This window comes from Hyaena hyaena, unplaced genomic scaffold, assembly GCF_003009895.1.
Source record: "Hyaena hyaena isolate Hyena2069 unplaced genomic scaffold, ASM300989v1 scaffold_189, whole genome shotgun sequence".
Taxonomy (NCBI): Eukaryota; Metazoa; Chordata; class Mammalia; order Carnivora; family Hyaenidae; genus Hyaena; species Hyaena hyaena.
Genome location: NW_024080821.1, coordinates 691,125 through 713,039, shown reverse-complemented (window position 1 = coordinate 713,039; position 21,915 = coordinate 691,125). Strand labels below are relative to the sequence as shown.

At 39.4% G+C, this 21,915-nt stretch overlaps 1 protein-coding gene across 4 annotated transcripts in view; it reads right to left on the bottom strand.

The window, feature by feature from the left end:
- ANKFN1 (ankyrin repeat and fibronectin type III domain containing 1) overlaps positions 1-21,655 on the bottom strand; it is a 470,333-nt gene extending 448,678 nt beyond the window's left edge. For 2 of the 4 annotated variants that reach the window (XM_039241182.1, XM_039241185.1), the window contains exons 1-2: positions 21,604-21,655; positions 10,991-11,088 (exon numbers count right to left, since the gene is read on the bottom strand). In XM_039241182.1, coding sequence (XP_039097113.1) covers positions 10,991-11,088; positions 21,604-21,638 — 133 coding nt within the window. In that variant the 5' untranslated portion in view covers positions 21,639-21,655. Of the gene's footprint in view, positions 1-10,755; positions 10,789-10,990; positions 11,089-19,531; positions 19,653-21,603 lie in introns of those variants that run through there. The other 2 variants (XM_039241183.1, XM_039241184.1) reach the window with 2 other exon arrangements.
- Between the last annotated feature and the right edge of the window lie 260 nt (positions 21,656-21,915).

The following is a 21,915-nucleotide window of genomic DNA, read 5'->3' as shown; positions in this document are numbered from 1 at the left end:
GGTATCTCAGTGTGGTTTTGATTTGTATTTCCCTGATGAGGAGGGATGCTGAGCATCGTTTCATGTGTCTGTTGGCCATCTGGATGTCCTCTTTGGAGAAGTGTCTGTTCATATCTTCTGCCCATTTCTTCACTGGGTTGTTTGTTTTTCGGGTGTGGAGTTTGGTGAGTTCCTTATAGATTCTGGATATTAACCCTTTATCTGATATAGATGACATTGCTTTTGGTGTAGCTCTATATAAGGATACCTTCAGCTGCAAATAGGAGAATGATTCAGGGGCTTACACAATAAAGATATCTAATGATCTGACATAGTAAGAAGTCTACAGAGAGTTGTCTTTAAATTTGGGGAAAATTTCAGTGTTGCTCAGATTGTTTCTATCTTTTGATTCTGTGAAACTTAGCATACTGACATTTAGCCCACATGCTTATTGTTCCCTAGTCACACAATAGCTGCTACAGCCCTAGGTATCATATCCATATCCAGAACAAAAATATGGAGACAGGAGAGATGACAATGAATTTACTTCTCACAATCATCCTTTCAAAAGGACAACAAAAACTTCTCCAGAACTTCCCAGATTTCTGTTTGCATCTAACCTTACAACCTTCCTAATATAGCAACTCTCTGATATACTCTGTTCTACTCCATGTCTGTTTTTGAAATATGCATTTATTTGTCTCTTGTCTGCCTCCCCTCATTAAAATGTAGCCTCCATAAAAGCTTTTCTGTATTTTGTTCACAGCTGTATCTTCAGCACCTACAACCATGCTGATAGGTAAGGAGGTGCTCAAAAAATATATTTTGTTGAATGAATGTCCTTTGGCCATAACCGTCATAGCCACCCTTAGCTACAAAGAAGGTTACACAAGGAAGTATTGGCAAAGGGGAATGATATTGATTTTGTCATCTTAGACCAAGTATTTTAATCCTCTGGAACTTGATACATGATTGGGATTTTTAGGCAACTAGGAAAAGATGGGGAGATGGCTATTAGCTAAGGAACCAGCAGAATCTTCTTCCCAAAGTCCTCTCAGGCAGAGACATTTTGTTTTCAATTCTTAGATATCTTCGGATAGAAAGGTAAGGTCAGTATCCTCCATGCTCCCCATTCCCACTTTTAAAACTGCTACTTCTGTTCTCTCTTGAAAAACCCTCTGTTTATTTGAGGTGTACTCCCTGCAGATATACTCTCTTTGTTGCTACCATTTACCTGGTCATTTCTCATATGTTATAACAAATTAGCTCTGGCTCATGTTCCTCCTTTTCATCCAGTTTTAGTCATCAATTTTGCTGATTTCAACATGCATGTGGGTGATCAATCTAATACCCCAGCCTCTTTCTCACCCATGGCTCTGAAGACCACTACCTCAATACCAAAACATTACTCCTCAACTTCCCTCTCTGATATCATGGTCTGGGCTTGTCATTACCAAGAATATACCACCTCCCAGTCATGACTGCAAGCATCCTACATTTGATCATCACCTCCTGTGCTTTTAGCCTGCCTACTCATGTTCCTTACTAACAGTAATTATTCAATCTCTTCATATCACTCAAGTCATAGAGCTCACCTCTGAAGACGTATCCTTCTTCCTATCTAAGGTGAATCCTTCTCATCCTCCATTACCTCCTCAACTTTGTGCCTTCACTCATCCTCCTCTCTCTTACATTACCAATTTTTACCTCTCAGTTGGGTCATCCAGCAGCATTCAGACTCACTGTGGTACATCTCCAAGGGCTGGCTGGTTTTGGCTCATTTAACCTCCTTGAAAGGCCCTGCCTGACCCTCCTATTTAAATAGCTCTCACTCCCTTTGCAGTCACTATCCTATTACTTTGTTTTGTTTCCTGCACAGTACTTCTCACTCTATATAATTATCTTTTAGTTAATTAATTTGTTGTTTGTTTTTTATTGTCTTCCTTTCACCCAATAGGCTATAAATCCTAGGAGAGTAGAGATCTTGCTTGTCTAGGTCACTGCTCCATCTCCAGGACTGAAATGGCACTGAACCTTCATGGTGCTCAACAAATATCTGATAAGTAAATAAAGAGCATCTTCCATTCCCCGGATAAAGCACCCTTCTCTTGAACTCTCAGATTCCTATCAGTCTTATCCAATTTCTCTTCTTCTTTTCAGGGGCAATATTCCAAAGTATCATCCAAAAAACTTCCACTTTCATGTCTTTGCCTTCTCTACTGACACTATACTGGTTTTCACCTCCATTTTACCACCTCTCTGGTCAGCGGCAGCAATAACTTCCTATCACTGAATTCAGGGGCCAATTTTTAGTTGTCATCCGTTTAGACCTTCATTGTTATGAAACTATGTTTCAATATGAAAATCAGATTCATAAGGCACAGTGCAGATATAGACCATTTCCATCATTGCAGAGAGTTCCAGATCCCTCAGCAGCATTTAATACTCTTGTAGTTTGGCTCCTTGCTTGTTGGACTTCTGTTGTTTATCTCCTCTGAAGCATCCTTCTCTTTTAATCTAATTTTAAATATATAAATACCTCATGGCTAAGCTTTAGGCTATCTTCTCTACCTTTCTAAGTTACTTTAAGTAAACTTCTTCATTCCCATTGTTTTAAATGACATCTATAAGCTGATGACTCAGGAGTTTATACCTCCCATCATTTTTTTTCCTTCTGGGTTTCAAATTTATACAACCAACAACCTATGTGATAGCTCAAATCTCACATGTTCGAAAAGAAACACTGGATTTTCTCTCCAAATATGTTTGTCTCCCAGTCTTCATTGTCTCAGTTACAGCACTACCATCTACCCATTGCTCATAACAGAAACCTGCAAATTGACCTGATTTCTCCCTTGACTCTAGGCCACACCATGCAAGTCCTGGATCTTCCTCCTTCATACCTATTTACTCTATATTTACTATATTATTTATTATAAATATTGCAAGCCTATATATTACATAGTGTGTGTGTATATACACATTATATATACCCATCGCACACACACACACACTCACTCACTCACTATCCCCTAGCTAGCACAAATCACCATGATGATTTCCTTAAATAAGCCATGATCACTTTACTTTTCCTTCAAACACTGTCATCATGGAGCAGCCACAGCAACCTATTTCTATATTTCCTGCCACTTCCCTGGCGGAATCTAGGATGAAACCCAAATTCATTAACAAAACTTCATTTCCCTGCATGATCTATCACCGCCTATATCTACAACTTATTTTATGACCTTCTTCCCTAAAAAGAATACTTTCCAGCTGAACAAAAGTTATTTCTGTCCCCTAAACACAACAAGTTCTTTGCTATCCTAGGGGCTTCCCACAGTCTCTTCTTTGCCCTGAATACCTTTCCCAACTTCTGTCCCTGACTGGTTCCTCCATACCCCAGCTCTCAGTTTAATTGCCTTTTCCTCAGGGAGAATCTCTCAGACCACCCACTTCCTCTAGTTTCTCCACTGAGTTAATATAAATACATATAATAGATCATATATTATATTTAATATTTTTAATATCTATGGAGACTCCCCAGTTATTCTTTCTCATAGTGGTACATATTATAATAGTTGTTTATTTCTTATTCATTACCTGTCTTCTCTATTAGATGCTAAGTTCTGTGAGAGCAAGACCATGTCTATTTTTTTTTAACTAGTTTATACCCAGCTCTAACACATAGTCAGGCTTTCAGTAAATATTTGTTGAATAAACAAATAGTGTAAAGAGAAGAGGTTTTCTAAAGTGAGACAAATTTGGGTTTGATTCCCAGGTCTACATTTTAACAGCGTGACTTGTATATGTTTCTTGCACATTTTTAGACTAAAACTATACACTAAATTTAATACTAAAATGAAATATAAATATAGTATACTAATATTTAGTATTAAATATATATGTTATATACATGTATATCTATTTGTATTAGATATGTCTGTTAACCTCTCTGAGCTCTAGATCTTCAAGCTATAATGAGAATAATAATATATACTTTGTAAAATTGTTTTAAGAATTTTGGAATAGTGTTTGCTCAATTTTTTTTCCATTTCCTTCACTTCTCTTAAAAATAAAAGATCATGGATACAGAGGTGGGGAAAACAAAGGGGAGTGGGGGATGGGCATGATCTCCCCTTTCTCTAAGAGCTAAGCTGGGTCCTAGAAGGGACCCAGATACTCTCAGAGGGAAGAATCACCAATTCCCAGGATGGACCCATTCCTTAATGAATCTGTTATGGTATAATTTGTTGTACAGAGTCAGGCTCAGGAAAAGAAAAGGAGGGGGGGCCACCTGGGTAGCTCAGTAGGTTAAGCATCTGACTTGGGGTGCCTGTGTGGCTTAGTTGGTTAAGTGTATGATTTTGGCTCGGCTCAGGTCATAATCCCACAGTGCGTGGGTCTGAGCCCCACATTGGGCTCTGTGCTGACAGGTCAGAGCTTGGATCCTGGTTCAGATTCTGAGCCTCCCTCTCTCTCTGCCTCTCCCCTACTCGTGCTCTGCCTCTCTCTCTCTCAAAAATAAATGAACATTAAAAAAAGAAAAGAAGAAAAGAAAACAAAAGGAGGAAAACTGTCCTACTTTAGTCAGATACAGACCAGAGTTGAACTAATGGGGTCAATTATTTTCATCTTTTAGAAGTTGGGTTTCTGCATCTATAAAATGGGAATGATAGGATCTACTTCTAAGATTATTATGATTGAATGAGAAGAATATTTTAGTGTTTTTACCACAGTGCCTGGAAAACACTTGCAGATATGCAGATGTGAGTTAATTCCCCTGCCCCTCATAACCAGAAGGACAGGATTATAGCTTAATCTTTACAACACTCCACTGAAAGTTGGCAGTAAATGCTCTAATGAGTGTTACCAAAAAAACCTTTAGGCCCATAATTCACTATATCAGTTAAATAAGTGATTAACAACAGTAATAAAATAATAATAATAATAATAATAACAATAATACTCCCTTCTGTTCTCTACATCTTTGGCAATCAAAGTATAAATAAGTTTTTTCAACTGATACTTGGCATTCAGTTTCACAAGCTCCTACTCGATTTGCTTTGCTAACCCAAGTTGTATGTCCATGTATTTTGCTGAATTCAGTGAATTTGCTACCACTGTAACTTCTGATGGAAATGACCAAATTTTTGCCTCTATGCTCCAAATTTAGCAATAGATCATGACACTCAGATATTTCTTCAGGGAGTATTAATTGTAGGGGGAAAGTGATGGCATCTTATTTAGGTTGTCTGGAAAGTCAAAGGAAGATTATAATTTATAGTTACTATGGTAGCTAATTATACCTTCAAGGATATGCCAGTTGCTGTTAGAAAAAAAAGAAAGGCTTTGATCATAGATGAGACCCTTGTTGGGGAATCAAAGAAAATAAGAAAGTAGAATTTGTGAATTTGCCATCTTGAAAAATGCCTGGCTAAGGAGGCCAAATTTCTCTTTGGATAAAAAGTGAACTCAAATTGGTTTCTCCAAAATTCACATCAAGGTTCTAATAGCACGGAGACAATATTGTAAAATGCTAACCCTTGTGTCTTCAATGTGTACTCTCTCTTTACCATGTGGGTCTCTTTTATTCAGGGAAGTAGACATCATTCATCAAATTCATGGCTTTTAAGCTCAAAAGGCGTGGCCCAGGTTATACCAGGACAAGACAGGCCTGAAGAATATGCCACTGGGCAGAACTAGTTTACCTGCAAAACATTTCTACCCCTACAGTAGTTTAGAGCTTCTGAGCTCAGCAGGAGGAGAAGGGAGAGCTGGAGCTTGGCCTGGAGGCTCTGTGCTATGCCTCATCCCTTTGGATTGGGAGGGATCAGTAAGAGAATGGATTTGTGTTTCCTTCCTGATGAGGGTTTGGGAAAATCATCAAGTTCTACTAAGACCTAAGCTAGGCCCCCAGGTCTTGTATGGCTCCAGAATAGTATGGGAAAACACTTGAACTCTCCTGACGGGGGGGCAAAAGGCTATAGAAGGGTTATAAGGAACCAGATGGATTGAGAATGGTACAGTTTATGACCAATGACTGGAGAATATTGCAGGGCTGGACAGATACCAATGACTAGGGATCAGGTACCACCACCCTTTCCACTGCCTACCTCTCATGATTTTACATTTTGAAAACCTCTCCAAACTTTGGTTGACCCAAACAGAAAGAGGGAGTATATATTCTGATTTGAATGAATTTGAATCTAAATTCATGTCTATAAAAACTCATTAAGACTACATTTTTCTGTCATATAAGGATTAAGTAGCATTCTAGAAAAGTAAAGATGTTACCTGTGTTTTGCACATCTGGATTCATAGCCACTAAGAGCAAAGGTCAATTCCAGGCAGGCCATTCATATGTATTCAGAAAAAATAATTTCAATTTCAAATCCACAGCCCAGAGTCCTAACCCTCACCACATACTTCAGAAAAAAAGTGTAGAGGATTCAGGGAACTATCATCATCTTCATTATTTATCCAGAGATACTTTCATGCAGGTAAGCTGTCTCACATTACATCATATCTAAAATCCGTACGGCAGGTCACCATGATTTATAGAATAAAAATTCAACTCTTTAGTATGATATCCAAAGGTTTCAAAAAACAAACCCCATCCTACCTGTCCAGTCTTGCATAAAATCCTTCAGGATGGTCTAAGTTCCAACCACAAAAGAAATGCCCTATCTTGACCCTGTTAATATAATTTTACTCTCCTTCATCTCTCCTATTTTTGTCTCTTACTTTGCATTGTTCCCTCCACCCAACTCTTGCTTAATATTTAAGAGCATATGGCACCTAGGTGACTCAATTGGTTAAGCGTCTGACTTCAGTTCAGGTCATGATCTTGTGGTCCGTGAGTTCAAACCCTGTGTCAGGCTCTGTGCTGACAGCTCTCTGTCTCTCAAAAGTGAATAAATGTTAAAAAAAATTTTTTAAGTATTTAAGAGCATGGACTTTGGAATCCACAGACATGGATTCAAGAATTCAAATTCTAGTTCTTCAACTGACTAGCAAGGCACCTCTGAACAAGTTTCCCCTTGTGTAAACTTAGATTAGACACTAATATATGGGGTGATTGTACACTGTAATTAGAGAATAAGTTGAAAATTAATTAATGGATGGTTAATAAATGAACCTAGGATTTGGTAATTTTTTTTTAAAAAGCAGGGACTATTATTATAATTACAGTCTAAAACAATTTTTTAAAAAATTTTATAATAGTATATTTATTTGGCTCAGTGGGTAGGTCATGACTTTCCTAGTGGCAAGAGTTGTCATAATCTGCACTGTCTGTTACTTAAACCAGGCATTCAGTAAATGGCAGTGGAATGCATGTTCGGATTAATATTCAAAGCTGTGTTTAAACTACCAGAGTTTTAACATACCTGACTAGTCCTCTCTGATACCCTTGGCAGAATTAACAGCTCCTTCCTCTAGGAGCTGCTAATGCTTCCATATGCCTCTTATTTCAATTTGCCTTGTTACATGTTATTTACATGCTGTTTTCTAATTATTTACATGTCGTATTTTGAAATGTCTCTCAATAAAATATTACATAGATTCTTGAAAATGTGGGGTTTTCATCTTGTTAGTCCAGCCACCCTTTCTTAAACTCAAAACTACCCTTAAACTTAAAAACAGAACCCGAGACAGAATAGATGCTCACTTAACACTAAATTATGCTGAAAACCTCAAATCATCTTTCCTAGTTGTAGGGACTCAACAGTATCATGTCTGTACTTGAAGGGCAAAGTAGGGTGGGGACCAGGAAGTGGCAAATTGCTGTGCACAGCTAAGCAGTGTTGTCCTTGACTCCAAAGGACAGCTGGGCTCAACATGAGAGAAGAGCTTTCACTTTTGATCTTGAAGATAATATTTTAAAATATAAAGCAAAAAGAATTTGAGATAATGTGCACACTTTCCTTCTGAACATGCCATATGGAATCTGAGGCTCTTGGATTAAGAATCGTTAAGTCCTACTTACTAAATAAAGACAGCCAGTCTCATGGAGAACCAACAGAGAAGGATACAGAACATGAATCATGGATAAGAATAACACTTACTCCAGAAGAAAATAGCAAGAATTAGCCCAGAAGGCCGAGCCTCTTGTCCCCAGCAGGCCAAATCATACCAATTTCCACTTCCAGTTTGCTCCCTGCACCATCACCAAGTATTAGTCATCCTCGCTCCCTGATAAGGTAGTTGGGTGGAAGATATGATGACAGTAGCAACCCCATTTGAATGAGGATTTGTGATTTCCAGGGCTACCTACTCATGCCTGCAGGTAGCCAGATGAGATGGAGGTTCAGCAAGGCTGTTCTAGGTTCCAGTACACAACATACACCAGCTGTGCAGAATGAAAAGGGAAGAAAACCTATATTCCACTACGTCTAGGGCTGCACCCATCCTCTTAGTGAGTCTTTAATAAATTCCTTCTGGTTCAGGAAGAATTTAGTAGCAATATCAATGTATTCTCCCTCAATCTTCCACCTAAAGACACCTCTTTGAACACCCAAACTGGCTCCTTCTGCACAATTTTTTTCCCAGAACTGAGCCACCAAAATGGGTTGTTTTATGATGTAGATGAAAATAGCTGGGACCAGACCCTATGATGACTGCTGGGTTGATAAGATTTCTCCTCCAGAATCTGTTTTCTGCAATCCTCAGTGCTTTCCATAAGAGTAATGAAACTAGAAAGGATAATGGAAAAGAAAACTCCAGGGTCATGCAAATCCCAAGAGCCTACGATAAGATACTCATGTGGATCATAAGTATGTGTTTGAGAAGAGCCATAGTTAGCCCAGCCACATCAACTTGGTTTGAAGTTTATGTTAAAACGTGTAATTCTTGGAAGATATGCAACATACAGCCTGAATATATAAAGGACTCCATCACTAATCTCAAATCACTTAACACAAATTATATGAGCTTGTATATAAAAGGTTATCAAGAACTCCTCTGTGGATCATTTGTGCCTCAGTTTCCCCAGCATTGTGGTTGGGGTACTTTTGTTGGATGGCATAGTAAAAGAAAAATCAAGAAATTTTTATTTTAAGATTTCATCACAAGCTCATAAAAATGTCAATAGAGGAAGTAGAAAGGAGACCAAATCGTAAGGAGGAAGGAGGATGGAGGAAGAGAGATACACAAAATCAGCTCATGAATCCTTTCGTTGTATTGATCTTAAGCAGGCCGAAGCTCACAGTGGGTGGGTGGGTATTATTAAACCTATGTGTTGTTTGGAAACTCACCATCCATGTGAGCACAGTGCTCACTGCACTGGGAGAGGAGGGTAATATAAAAAGCATCTGAGATGTGGGAAGAGACAATTCAGGAGCTCAATGTTCCACAGGAGCACGACCTCTGCTGCTTTTAAGTTTATTTTCACTTAGTTTCTGAGGCTGGTGGGGCTAAGCTCCAACAGGTGATGTGGCCACAAAAAATATGGCACAGTTTGACCACCAAAAAATTCACAATGAGAGAAGCAGCCAGGATTTTCAGGGATCATCAGTGTATAGCTCATTCTCTATATTACTGACCAGCAGCCATGACCACAAGGGCAGCCAAAGATGAAATGTAGTAACTGGGACTAGAAGAAAGACATGATAATAAAGGTAAGGCCCATAAATTGTAAGAAATTGAACAGGCCTTGGATCTTACTGAATGCCTGCCCCCACCCGTTTGTCGAATGACCATAATCTCAGATAGACTGGGATAATTTCCATTTACAGCCAGTTGCTCTGGCATAGTTGGCACAGTTATTAACAGCACCTCCTCTCACTTCCAGAAAGGTCCAACAAATTATCTAGTCACCTATTCATTTGGCAAACTGGAAATCCGAGGCCCAAAGAAGGAAGGGGGATTAGTGGCAGTGGGTATAGATTTGGAATAGGTTATGGGTTGGTTTGCTATGGCCAACTAGAAAAAAAGCAAAACAAACACAATCTGATCTTCACACATGACATTACCCATTTCTCTATTTACCTCTTTCACTACATTATAAACTCAAGGTCAAAATCAGTGTCTTAGCCTCATACCTCTCAATGTCAAGCACATACTAGGCACTTAATAAATATTTGACTATTACACTTATTAACATACTTTCTTGTACATTATCCCATTCAATTATCCATTGGCACCATATGATGGGTAATGCTGAATAAAGATGAGAAAGCTAGTCAGGGATATTAAATGCTGAGGAAGTTAATAGCAAAACCACTAAAACCCAGGTCTTCAATGCTTCTTTCCATTACATTATTCTCAGTGTTAGAAGGAGTCTAAATGTAGAGGGAATGTTTGCTTAGAGGGATGGAGCCCGGAAGAGCCAAGGAAAATGTGGTAGGCAGAGAAACATCTCTGTGGGCTCAGAGATTTGACTACTGGACCAACAAGATTGTTTTTCGGGGCCCTGTATTTCTTCCAACATGGCTGCTCCGTCGAAAAAAGGAAGCACATCATGTGCCGGCAGCAGGGTGGAAAGGGAGGTTTGGACATAGCCCAGGATGCTGCGAGGGCAGAGATTCAAAGTGGATGGGTGAAGGCCGAACTGAATGGACCCACAGTCCAGCAGTTAGCTTGGGTCAAACTACCAAGGGTTTTCCCCTCACAAGGACTTCCATAAGACGTACCCAGGGCCCCATTCAAAAAAGGATCAAGCCTGGCATTTTCCTGGCTGTTTACTTTTAAAAAAATTAAAGCTTAGCATTTTGAAAAATGTATTTCTTGGAGACAAATATATTTTGGCCCAACCCGCATCCCACTAGAACTTACCACACAAAGTTTCCAGTTCCATCCCCAGGCCACAGCACCACTGTACCATGAAGGGTGATATTTTATTTATTTAATTTCTATTTTTTTAATTCTCCCATTGTAGCTCCTTTAGCAATCAGTTGGTTTGTATTCTTTTGTGTTGACACTGTTCTCTTTCCTTGCATCCATTAAGTCAGTGTATTGTTTGCTTATTTCCATGAAATTTTTTTTTTTTCGGTAATGAAATAAACTTTACCTGACTTGGAGCTATAAATACCCCCAGGAATCATCGGGAGCCTCCTTGACTTCTTCCTGGCCCAGATGTCATTACCATTCAATCGACCATAGGCCACCCTGGAAAAGGAAAGATGTGCACTCTTGTTCAGGTGTGAGACAACCAAAGGAAGACTGTGGGTTCTCCCTCCTCTTCCCTACCCCTGATCCCCAATATAGCAATGCAGTGTACAATTATTAGAAGTAACAAGAAAATAATCCTAATAAAATCTCATACCATGACTCAAATTCCAATTTTCAACAAACGGTAATAAGGATCTTCCATCTTCTTGAAGGCAATAAAGAACAGTCTGTGTGGTATTCCTCCTGGGCAGTAGAGGGCACTGTGAGCACACACTGGAAGTAGGCCTTTGGTGCCTCAGGAATCTGACCACGGTTAATAGGAATACACTGTGTGGTTGCTGTCCCCACAAATGCATCTTTCATGTCAAGCGGCCCCCCATGGTTCATCCTGTTGCCATGATGCCATGGAGCAACAACAATGACAACAATAAAAGCTGCTTGTTCTTTTACTGTATTCTTTCAAAAGCAGTCTACTTTGGGAGTGAGAGATTTTGGAAACACTCAGACTTTCACTAAAAATTTGAGTTAGCTACTTACTGGTTATATGACCTTATGACCAAACTTCTCTAAGTTTCCTCATTTAGAAAGTGGAAATAGCAATACTTATGAACTAGACTGTTATAAGGATCAAGTGAGATCATGCAGATGGGTGCCTTCAGCATATAAATATCAATCCATGGTAGCTGTTATTGCTATAGTAATTTTGCAGTGCAGTCAGCTGTGTGGATGACCATGCCCAAGCCTAGACTCTTCCGTGTTCTCTGAGGACCAACCTTCTTGTCACTGTCTCTTACTTAACACTTTGCCCACCAAGTCACAGAAGGGTTTTATGAGCACTAGTGACATTCCCATGAGTGGTGCAAAAGGAGTGCTGCTGGGCAGAGGTGAGGTGGCATCTCACCATCGAAGACAGTGATTATTCAGCTAGGTCTCTCAGAATTATTTTGAGAGAGCAAGTCATAATCCAAGCACAGGGATCCTCACTATCATTACAGGCTCAGAATTCAGAGTCAACACACATAATTATGTGGTGCCTCACTAGGGATAACATGAAAAGGTGTTCAGGTTGTGTGCTGCATGGTAGTCTATCAAAAACTACTGCTAGAGTATCAAATCTGAGTTGCTGCCTATTTGTGTAAATAAGGTTTTATTGGAATACAACCAAATCCATTCATTTATCTGTTGTCTATAGCCACTTTCAAGCAACAATGGTAGAGCTGAAAAGTTGCAACAGAAACTGTATGGCTTTCAGTGCCTAAAATATTTATTATCCGGCTCTTTACAGAACATTTACATTCTTGTGCCTAGCCTTCGGACTTAGTACCTTGTACATAGAAGATGCTCAATGGTAGATGCTCATGTTGAATGAGACAATGAATGAATAAAGACTCAAATACCAACCCAAGACAGCCAAACATTAATCATAAAGAAACTGGAATGGAGAATATTCAAAGGAATTTGAAAACCCTCAAATGAGTAAACTTGGGCTCTAGTTCCAATTCTGCCCCCTTATTAATTTGTGTGGCCCTAGATCAATCACTTCCTATCTCTGTACATCAGTTTCCCTGTCTACAAAATGGGAACCCTAAACCCATTTTATCAGGGCTGTAATGAGGAATAAAGTGAAATCACAAATGTAAAAGCATCTTGCCCAGTTTCTGGCACATATAGAAGCTAGTCAAATGTTAGAAGAAAAAACAAGGATGAGTAGAAATCCTTTGCTTCTGAATAAAATATCTACCCCGTCACAGAGGAGTAAACAGAGTAATTCATACATTTAATTGGCAGATGTCACGGAAAAAGCTTCAAGGAGCATTCTACACAAAGACTCCCAGGCTAGTTTGTGTTCAAACAAACCAGACAGCCAGCCCACAGCCTGAGCCAGGAGCCAAATATTTCAGACACGATCAGGGCTGGCTGCTCCAGGCTGAGCTGTTCCGCATGTGGCTGGAGCCAGGCCACAGGAAGTCCTTGGTGTCAGCTCTCTAGAACCTAGTGAAACTGTGGCATTTTCTTGATCTTCTGTGTAAACTAATACTCAGATAAGGGGCATGAGGGGAAAATAAGGGGGTCTCCTTTTCTAAAGCCTGGGGGAGAAAGTATGGGGGTCTCCTTTTCTAAAGGCTGCTGTTTCCCCAACTAAACAAGAACTTAAGAGCTGTTTAGGGGCTTCCAGAAGTAAAGTCTGCAGACCAACATGCCTTTTGTTTCCACTTTCTTCTGGGGTGGGGCTGGGGTGAGGGGTAGTGGACAGGGAGTCTATCATAAAGTTGACCTTGAGGGATGCTTTGCCACACCTCCACCCAGATCCCGTTTTATGGTGTGTGGAGTTTTATGGACCAATTTAACATGGGAGAGGAGACGAGAAGGCTGATGTGTGAACTAAAGTTGAAGAGACATAAATTCAAGAGGAAATTATTCAAGAATTATAAGCCCTGCTTACCAGTGTCCAAGGGTAATAGTCACTGTTCAGTGGCGGGGGTTGGACTTCTAAAGTTATTTCAGGGGCCATTTGGAGGACAAGCACCTTTTCATTTCATTTGGACGGGTAAATATTTTCAAATGGGGTCTCCTAAATATGTTGGGATCCAGCCAAAGTCCCTAAGTTGTGGAAGCTTTGAATACCCAACAACTCTTTTCCCAGGACAGTTCATTCAGGAAGTCTAAAATCTGACAGAAAATGATTTATGCTTTATCTGCACAAAATACAACCAGACCCTCTATTTGGTTTGAACGTGAGACCTGAGGAAATTTCTAAAAATCTTTTGATTATGAGGTATTGGCTAGGACATAACAAAGCCAAATTCCAAAGTTCCCACAGGATATGAAGCAGAAAAAAAGATTGTTTTGATGAAGACCTAAAACCCTGGTCTTACTCATTTCTCTATTTGTAACAATAGCTCAGGAACCCATGTGGATGTTTTTTCACAGAACTGCAGGGCAGAAAACAAAAGGGCTGAATGAGGCAGAACCGATCTGGCCATCAGCGTACACAGCAGTTCTTACTTTGCCATGTTTCTAAATACTTGGAAAGAGAAATACCTAAGAACTTGTAGGATAGCAGTGAGGAATGGAAAGTCAGTCTGAAGTCCCCCAAGCATTATCCCAACACATTCACTCCCCCAGAATACCTGTTGCCTGTGACTGTATACCGCTGGCTTTTCCAAGGTCCTTTCTTGTAGGCATCTGATTCCCGCTGATTTTTCAACAACAGCCTCACTAGTTTCTCTAAACATAACATCCCTCAAACTCCCCGTGCAGAAAACATCATCATCAATACTCTCAAAAACTATGAAAAGCCCTGTCCCTTCATGTCTGCTGGCCACTGTTTGACAATGTCTGGTGGCCCTCATTCAAAATGAATAGTGGAGCTGCTGAAAATCTAGACAGTAAGAAGACTCTTGTGGCTGTTACCATAGCCTCAAGCCTGACTTGGAAAGCCTAGTGGAAAGGCCCTTTCCTAAATTCTTGGTTTTAGGTTGTTTTTTTTTTCCCAAAAGCTGTGAAAAATATTCTGTCATCATCAGAGGTGTTGGCTTATATAGATACAGAGTAATATTTATATTTTTTTCAATCAGCATTTATCTCCATGTATTCATGAATTTTTCATCCAAAGCCAAGTGAAATGTTCTTCTGCTTGCCAGTGTTTAAGTTACAGGTTGGAAAACATTCAAAGAGCTTGAAATTCAAGCTGATGAGACAGATGAGAGAACAGGACAGGTACGTGGCCATTGGCAGTCATCCAAAATAGGATATTCTTCTCCGTATGAGGTACTGAGGCCCATTAACAAACTGCAGAAAGAATTGTTGCACCCTTCAAGATTAGGGTAGAAGCTAATAAGTCAGTGTGAGTCGATGATAATATCCTAGGTTTTAGGTTCTATGTTAATTCATGACTGTTCTTTATTTTAGAGATAAAAACAAAGTAAAAGGGGCAACACATGGACCAATGATGATGGCAGAACATGAAACAATGATTGCTTTGAACCCAACTTGCATTGATTGTATTTTCTTATTTTCTGTATTCTTGACACTTTGGCATTTAAAGTCTTGATCCTGAAGAGACTGCTCCTCCCGGGGCTAGCTAATTTCCAGAGACAGTAAATTACTCCCCCATGAATATTCCTTCGATGGGCAAACCAACCAATCCAGATACCACATCTCCAACTCTTACATACCAAGCCAGTATCTTCCCCCACCAAATCACCCACAGCGAGGTACTGAACACCTAGGGACCAGCCCTATAATCCAGAGCATGCCAAAAATATTCAAGCTGTCCAGTTCCAGACTGACTCAGCATACCTATCCTGCCTTGCCCATTCCTTCCCACAGAATTTCAGTAAATGCTCTGGGCTATATCCTTTCCTCTCCCTCTGTCTCCTAGCCAACCTGGGTGCTTCCCCATGTGGCCCTGCATGGCATCTGCCGTCTCCTGTTTCTAAGGATCTTTAAGTATAAACTTCTTCCTTTATGACAATCATTTGCATGTCTGCCTATCTTTCCATACCTGATTAAGATACATCCTGCATATATTTTTAGAATACAATTCCGTGCAGTAGAAACACAATTAAATAAAAACCAAGAGTAGAATGAGTTAGGAAAGGAAGTCTATTGGGTGCCCAGAGCAGTAAGGGTCAGAAAATAAGTTATAATAAGGCATCTTTAGTACAAAACAGAAAAAGCAGCTGTGCCAACAAAAGCCATGCTTCTCCAAGTGGTAGTGCCTATGGAGAAGGGATAAAGAAAGGCTAGAGAGAAAGATGGGTAGAAGAGGATACATTTTCCATCATGAACCCTGAAAGGCTTTGCAACCTGAGTCACTGGGTATTTGAGGCAGGAATAATTAAAAGAAAAAGGAGAAGGAGGAGAGGGAGGAAGACATAGGGGGGTGGGTTCCAGGTAAGTAGTGCCATTCAGTTCTTCTCTCTCAGGCACTCCTCTGGTTTGTGCTACAGCTTCAGCACACGGGCATTGCTGTGTGCTTCAGAAAGAAGAACACTGTTGACTGGGTGATCTGTCTGGGCTTTCTGTCCAACTCTGAGGTGGTAATCTTATTCCCAGTTAATTGGATGTCTACAATGGACTCCACAGGCCACAGGGAAATTCTTGGTTGATTCTAAACTCACCATGAGATACCTATCAGCACAGCATACAAACTCTCATTGCATTCTCTAACACTTTAGGGAAGCAAATTTTCCTGCAGTATGAAAGAGCTGTGTGTGAAAACAATTATTTATCCTTGCATTTTCTTCCTCCATGCTTGTTTCCCTTTTCCAGGTACGTACCATAAGAGACTGGCCGAGAAGATTTCTGCATGGTGCTCAGATACAGTTCTCTTTCTGTTCCTTCTGAACAAGTTACCCACATGGATCTTTGTGGAGTGCTGAACGAGAGGTTCTAAGAAATAACAGAGACTTTCTAAATAAGTCTCCTTAACACTTAGAATTTTTGGAACAAAAACCTCTGCTTCAGAGAAATGTGGCCCAACTTGAACCCATTATGTAACAATAGAAGGAGATACAGTCATGCTTTCTGCATGGTCATGGCATGGGGATTAGAGGTGACATGTAAATTAATTTCTTTGTAATTCAATTTCTATTTTGAGCCCAAATTCTAATATAGTGCAGAAAATCGGTCTCAGTCAGCTCAGGAATTCAGTCTCCCATCGCCTGCCTTTCACACAGGTGGTCTCAGTTGCAGGGCCAAGGCATTGCTGAGGTAATGGCTGCTGCCTGGGCTAGTCTCCTTAGAGATGCCCATGGCCCTCCTGCTATTAATCTGCACAGGTTTTCCTCATCTGAGGCATTGTTCTGGCTCGCTCGCTCTCTACTCCTCTGGGTGCCTCTCAGGGGGATTTTTCTTTTGCATCTAAACCACACTACACATTGAGAAACTCAAGGAGTCTATCTGAAGTCCTATCAGCCTAGATATATGACACCCTCTTTGAGGACTTGCTCCCCTCCAGAAATGTGCTCCAAAAGTGAGACATAGCACCCTCTGCTCTCAAATGCAACACATTTACCTGAAGTCTTTCTTTTTTGCTCACACTGAGTTTAACCCAAGAAACCTAGTGCAGAACTCCTATTACTCTGGGAATGGCCAGAGTATATGTGCTTGATACATCTCCCCTTGTCTTTCTCCTCCCCATCCTGAGGGCTCTGGCAAGTCTAAGGAATAAAGAAACGTGGCTCTAGTGGTCAGATGATCTTTAAAATCTACATTTACGTGCATTTTCCCCAGTATCGAGGCTTTGGGAACTCAAAAGCCAGGGAAGAAAAGATGTGTGAAGTGTAGGTGTCAAATGGGTGGAGGAAATAGTTGGTGAATCAAGGGGTAACAATAAATGATGACATAAACCTCACTGGGTAGTATTAGAAAACATAATACCACTAGCTAAAGTGCTGCTGCCTTCAGGAACTGAGAATGGGATATATAGAAAGGCATGTTGGAACATATCTTGCTCCCATTTTCTGAGAATTTAAAACTTCTTGATGCACAGAAAAAACTAGAATGAAGGCACTGAAGTTAGAATCTAAGTTATTTTTTCTGTTAACATTAGATATATCATTACTTAACCCAAGCCAGTGCTGCTAAATGGATTCCAAAAACCAGCTTCCTGCACATCACCAGGTCCTTTCTCTTTCAGACTCTCTGAGTCTCTTCCATAGACACACAGACAGACACACGTACACACACACACACACTCACAAACATCACCGACAGTACTCTAGGTGGCAAAGTAAACCACTGGGGTGATTTGACAGCCTGTTTTCCAGCCAGTTGACCATACAGCACACATCCCCTACGTGGTAGTAAAGCCATATTTTCCACTTGTTACACAACTGTTGAGACACTTTAAAAGTAAGAATTACGGAAAAGATTGGCACACTGTCCAGGGCATTAAATGAGATGACCTCTGAGGTTGCTTGCCTTCTCTTTTCATCATTCATAGGAGAGAAAATGTCATTTCAGGAGACTATACTGTAGGCAGCTCTCAGTTATTCACAAGCATATTAATTTTCCTAGTAGATTTTTCCATCTTGATGAAATGAGCTCAGAGAAGGCTTTGCAGCCTTTGGTAACTTTTCCTACCACCTCCCTGAAAAGTTCTGGAGGGTAGGTATCTCTCATCTGTGTGTCTCCACTGATTCATCATAAAGGGCAATTCCCTAACACCTAACACCATTGGCTAGAGGCCCTCAAGATTCCTGCTCTAATGTTATGATTCCTTTTTATTTTAGTAATCAGAAATGTATAAACAAAAAAATTAAAAACCTACCAATTCCATCTTCCAATATAATTGTTATCAGTTAGACAGTCTTTAAAAAATTTTTATGCTTATATAAACACATACACATAATGTGTAGGTGTGTGTGCCTGCTTGTGTATGTATACAAATGGAATTATGGCAGACAATATCATTTGAACCAAACAACCATGAACTTCAAACTTCTACTTTCCATCTACAAGAACAAATTTTTAGAGAGAAGAGATCTCATGGCTGGCTTGAGGTTTTTTGCTTTGTTTTATTCTTTTTTTTTTTTTTCTCATACTGCAAAGCTTACAAGTCTTAAGGCCAGTGAATGTTTACAATAGCATACAGTTGTCTTAACACCATTCTGCTCAAGATATGCATTATATCCATCTCCCCAGGAGGTCTCATTATGCTCCTTCCCCCTAAAGGTGACCTCTATTCTTCCTGATCTCTATAACCACAGTTTCATGTGTTCTTCAGTTTCATATAAATTAAATAATATTGCATATAATCTTTTGTGTCTAGCTTCTGCCAGCATTTCTGTGAGATTAATGCTTGGTTTGTTGCATGACTCAGGAGTTCATTCTTTGTCATCACTGTATGGTTTTTCATTGAATGTATATGCCACAACTTAACCATTTTCTTATTGATGAACACCTGGGATGTTCCCAGTTTTGTGATACCATGAATAAAACTGCTCAAAACATTCTTGACATACTTTCATGGGTGTGGGCACTCATTTCTGTGGTTGTATATCCAAGAGTGAAATTACTGGCTCATAGAGTATTTGTACGTTTAGCTAGTCACTATCATGAAAGAATGCTCTAAAGTGGCAGGACCAATTTAAATTCCCATCAGCAATGCATGAGAATTCTACTTGCTCTACATCCTTACTAGTACTTGATACTGTCAATTTTAAAAATTTTAGCCATTCTGGTGGATATATAGTGGAGTTTATTGTGATTGTATCTGGAATTTTTTTCATGGATAAGGATGTTGGAAACTTTTCACATAAGCTTATTGGCCCTTTGGATAGTCTCATTTCTGGGCTGTCTCACAGTCATTTGTCCATTTTAAATTGATTTATTTGTCTTTGATCTTTTTAGTTTGAAAGATTGTATCTTTTGGATCCTTTATCAGATGTATGTATAATAAATATTTTCCCCCAGTCTTTTTTTTTCATACCTTTAATGATGTCTTTTGATAAGCAGAAGTTTTTCATTTTAATGAGGTCCAAGTTATCAATCTTTTATGGCCCATGCTTTTGAAGGATGAGAGCCTTGATTACAGAGCAGGAGGCTCTTCCAACCCTGGGGATCAATCATAATACTACTGAAGTGGGCTACAGAATCCATTCTTCTCTGTATGATACTTTTGAGGTTTCTGTACAGTGAGTTGCATCCATGTGCCATAGTTCTGGACTACATGAAATAAGAGCAAATCTTATACGAGGTTTCTATGAGAGAGTATCTCGCTGGGTAAAAAGACAGATTCATGAAAAGAAAGCCTATTCCCTTGCTCTCTTCAGCCTGGAAAACTGATATGGAGACCTGTTATTTGGAGCAGCTAGAACCATTCTGTGACCATTAAAAGAAAAATGGCCAAAAGAATCAGGGCGTCATTAACCCAATAATCTTACATCATCAGTTAGTGAAGTAACCCTGTAACAACTCCACCAGACTTCCTGTAATATAAGATCATAAGATGCCTTTGCTATTTTAGATGTGGTCAGGCATCTAATATTTGCAGACTGGAATGTGCTTCCTAATAAGGGACTCATGGTACACATACTGATCTTCAGCTTGTTTTTCCCTTCCTATATCACAGGTATCACCGTACACTAATATACATAGTATTTTCAGATTTACTCTTTCTGTTTAATGGTCACATAGAATTCCACCATGGGTGTACAATACATTATTTATCCTGTTTCTTGTTTTTGAACATTTAGATTGTTACCATATTGTTATAAGCAATGGTGTGATAATTTGTATGCACATCTAGGCATATGGACTTTGGCATATTGACAGAATTCATTCGTAGAAATGGAATTGCTGAGTCAAAAGGCCTATACATTTAAATTTGGATAGACATTGGTTTCCAAAAATGTCATCACAATTCAGATTTCTACCAGTTATATATTAGAGAACCTACTTCTGCTACACAAATAACAGCTTAATATATTTCTATTTGTTAAGCTTTTAAAAACCAATTTTATGGACAGAAAATTGCATTTCATTGTATAAATATGAATGTTTAAATTATTTATAAGTTTGGACGTGTTTTCATACCTTTTACTGTCTATCTGCATGTGTGAATTGCCTATTCATAACTTTTGCTCTCTTCCCTACTGTGCTGTTGTACTTGGTACTGCATCATTTCTGAACTGAGTATTTACCAATGTTAAGTATATATGAGCTACAATATGTTCTTCTTTCATCTGTTCTTGTGGAGACTTTTACTAGACAGAAGTTCTACAATTTTATATATAAACTAATTTGTTGATTATGCTTCTCTGCTTGGTGGTATTCTTAGAAAAGCCTTCTCTATGACAAGATTCTAATAACATTGTCCTATATTTTACCTTCCCTCATTCTCTTTTGTTTTGCTCTTTTATTTGACATTTAACAAGCACATTTTGAGTAATGTGTGCCAGACACTGAAAGCAGTTAAAAATAACAAAAAAAAGTCTCAGCTCTCCTGGAGTTTTCATTTTATTGAGAAGGCACACAACAAGCCCTTCAAGCGATAACTAGCATCTCAGAGAATGATAATTTCTAAATAAGAAAATAAAAACAAAGCAATGGAAAAGATGAGTTTATGCATAGGTACTTTAGCTAGGAAGCTTAGGAGATGTCTGTCAGAGAAACTGATGTTTGAAGAGAACTGAACAATGAGAAGAACCAGATTTACAATGCTATGAGAGAAGAGGGGCTACAGAAAGGTGGCAGCCAGTGCCCAGGTCCTGAAGCAGAAGTGTATCACAGTAGCCTGCCCTTCTCCCCAGGGACTAAGTTTCAAGAGCCCAGTAGATGCTGAAACCCTTATATAAAGTACTATAAAAGGGGATAGTACTAACCCTTATAGAGTCTATGTTTTTTTCTACACATACATACCTAAGACAAATTTATACATCAGGCACAGTAAGAGATTCACAACATTAGCTAATAATAAGATAGAACAATTAAAACAATACACTGTAATAAAACTTATGTGAATGTGGTCTCTCTTAATATATCTTATGGTGCTGTACTAACCTTTCTTCTTCTTGTGATGATGTGAGATCATACATTGCCTACATGATGAGACAAAACAAGGTAAATGACATAGGCATTGTGACATAGTGTTAGGCTACTATTGACCTTCTGACTATTCCTCGTAAGGATCATCATCTGCTTTCAGACTGTGTCTGACCACAGGTTAACTGAAATTGTGGAAAGCAAAGCTGTGGGTAAGGCATCAGCTACTGTCCACATGCTCAAGAGGCAGAAAGAGGGCTGCTGTGTCAGGAGAGCTGTGAATGAAGCACAAGTCAATGAATGATTGGATCAGAGAAGCTGCCTGTTGGC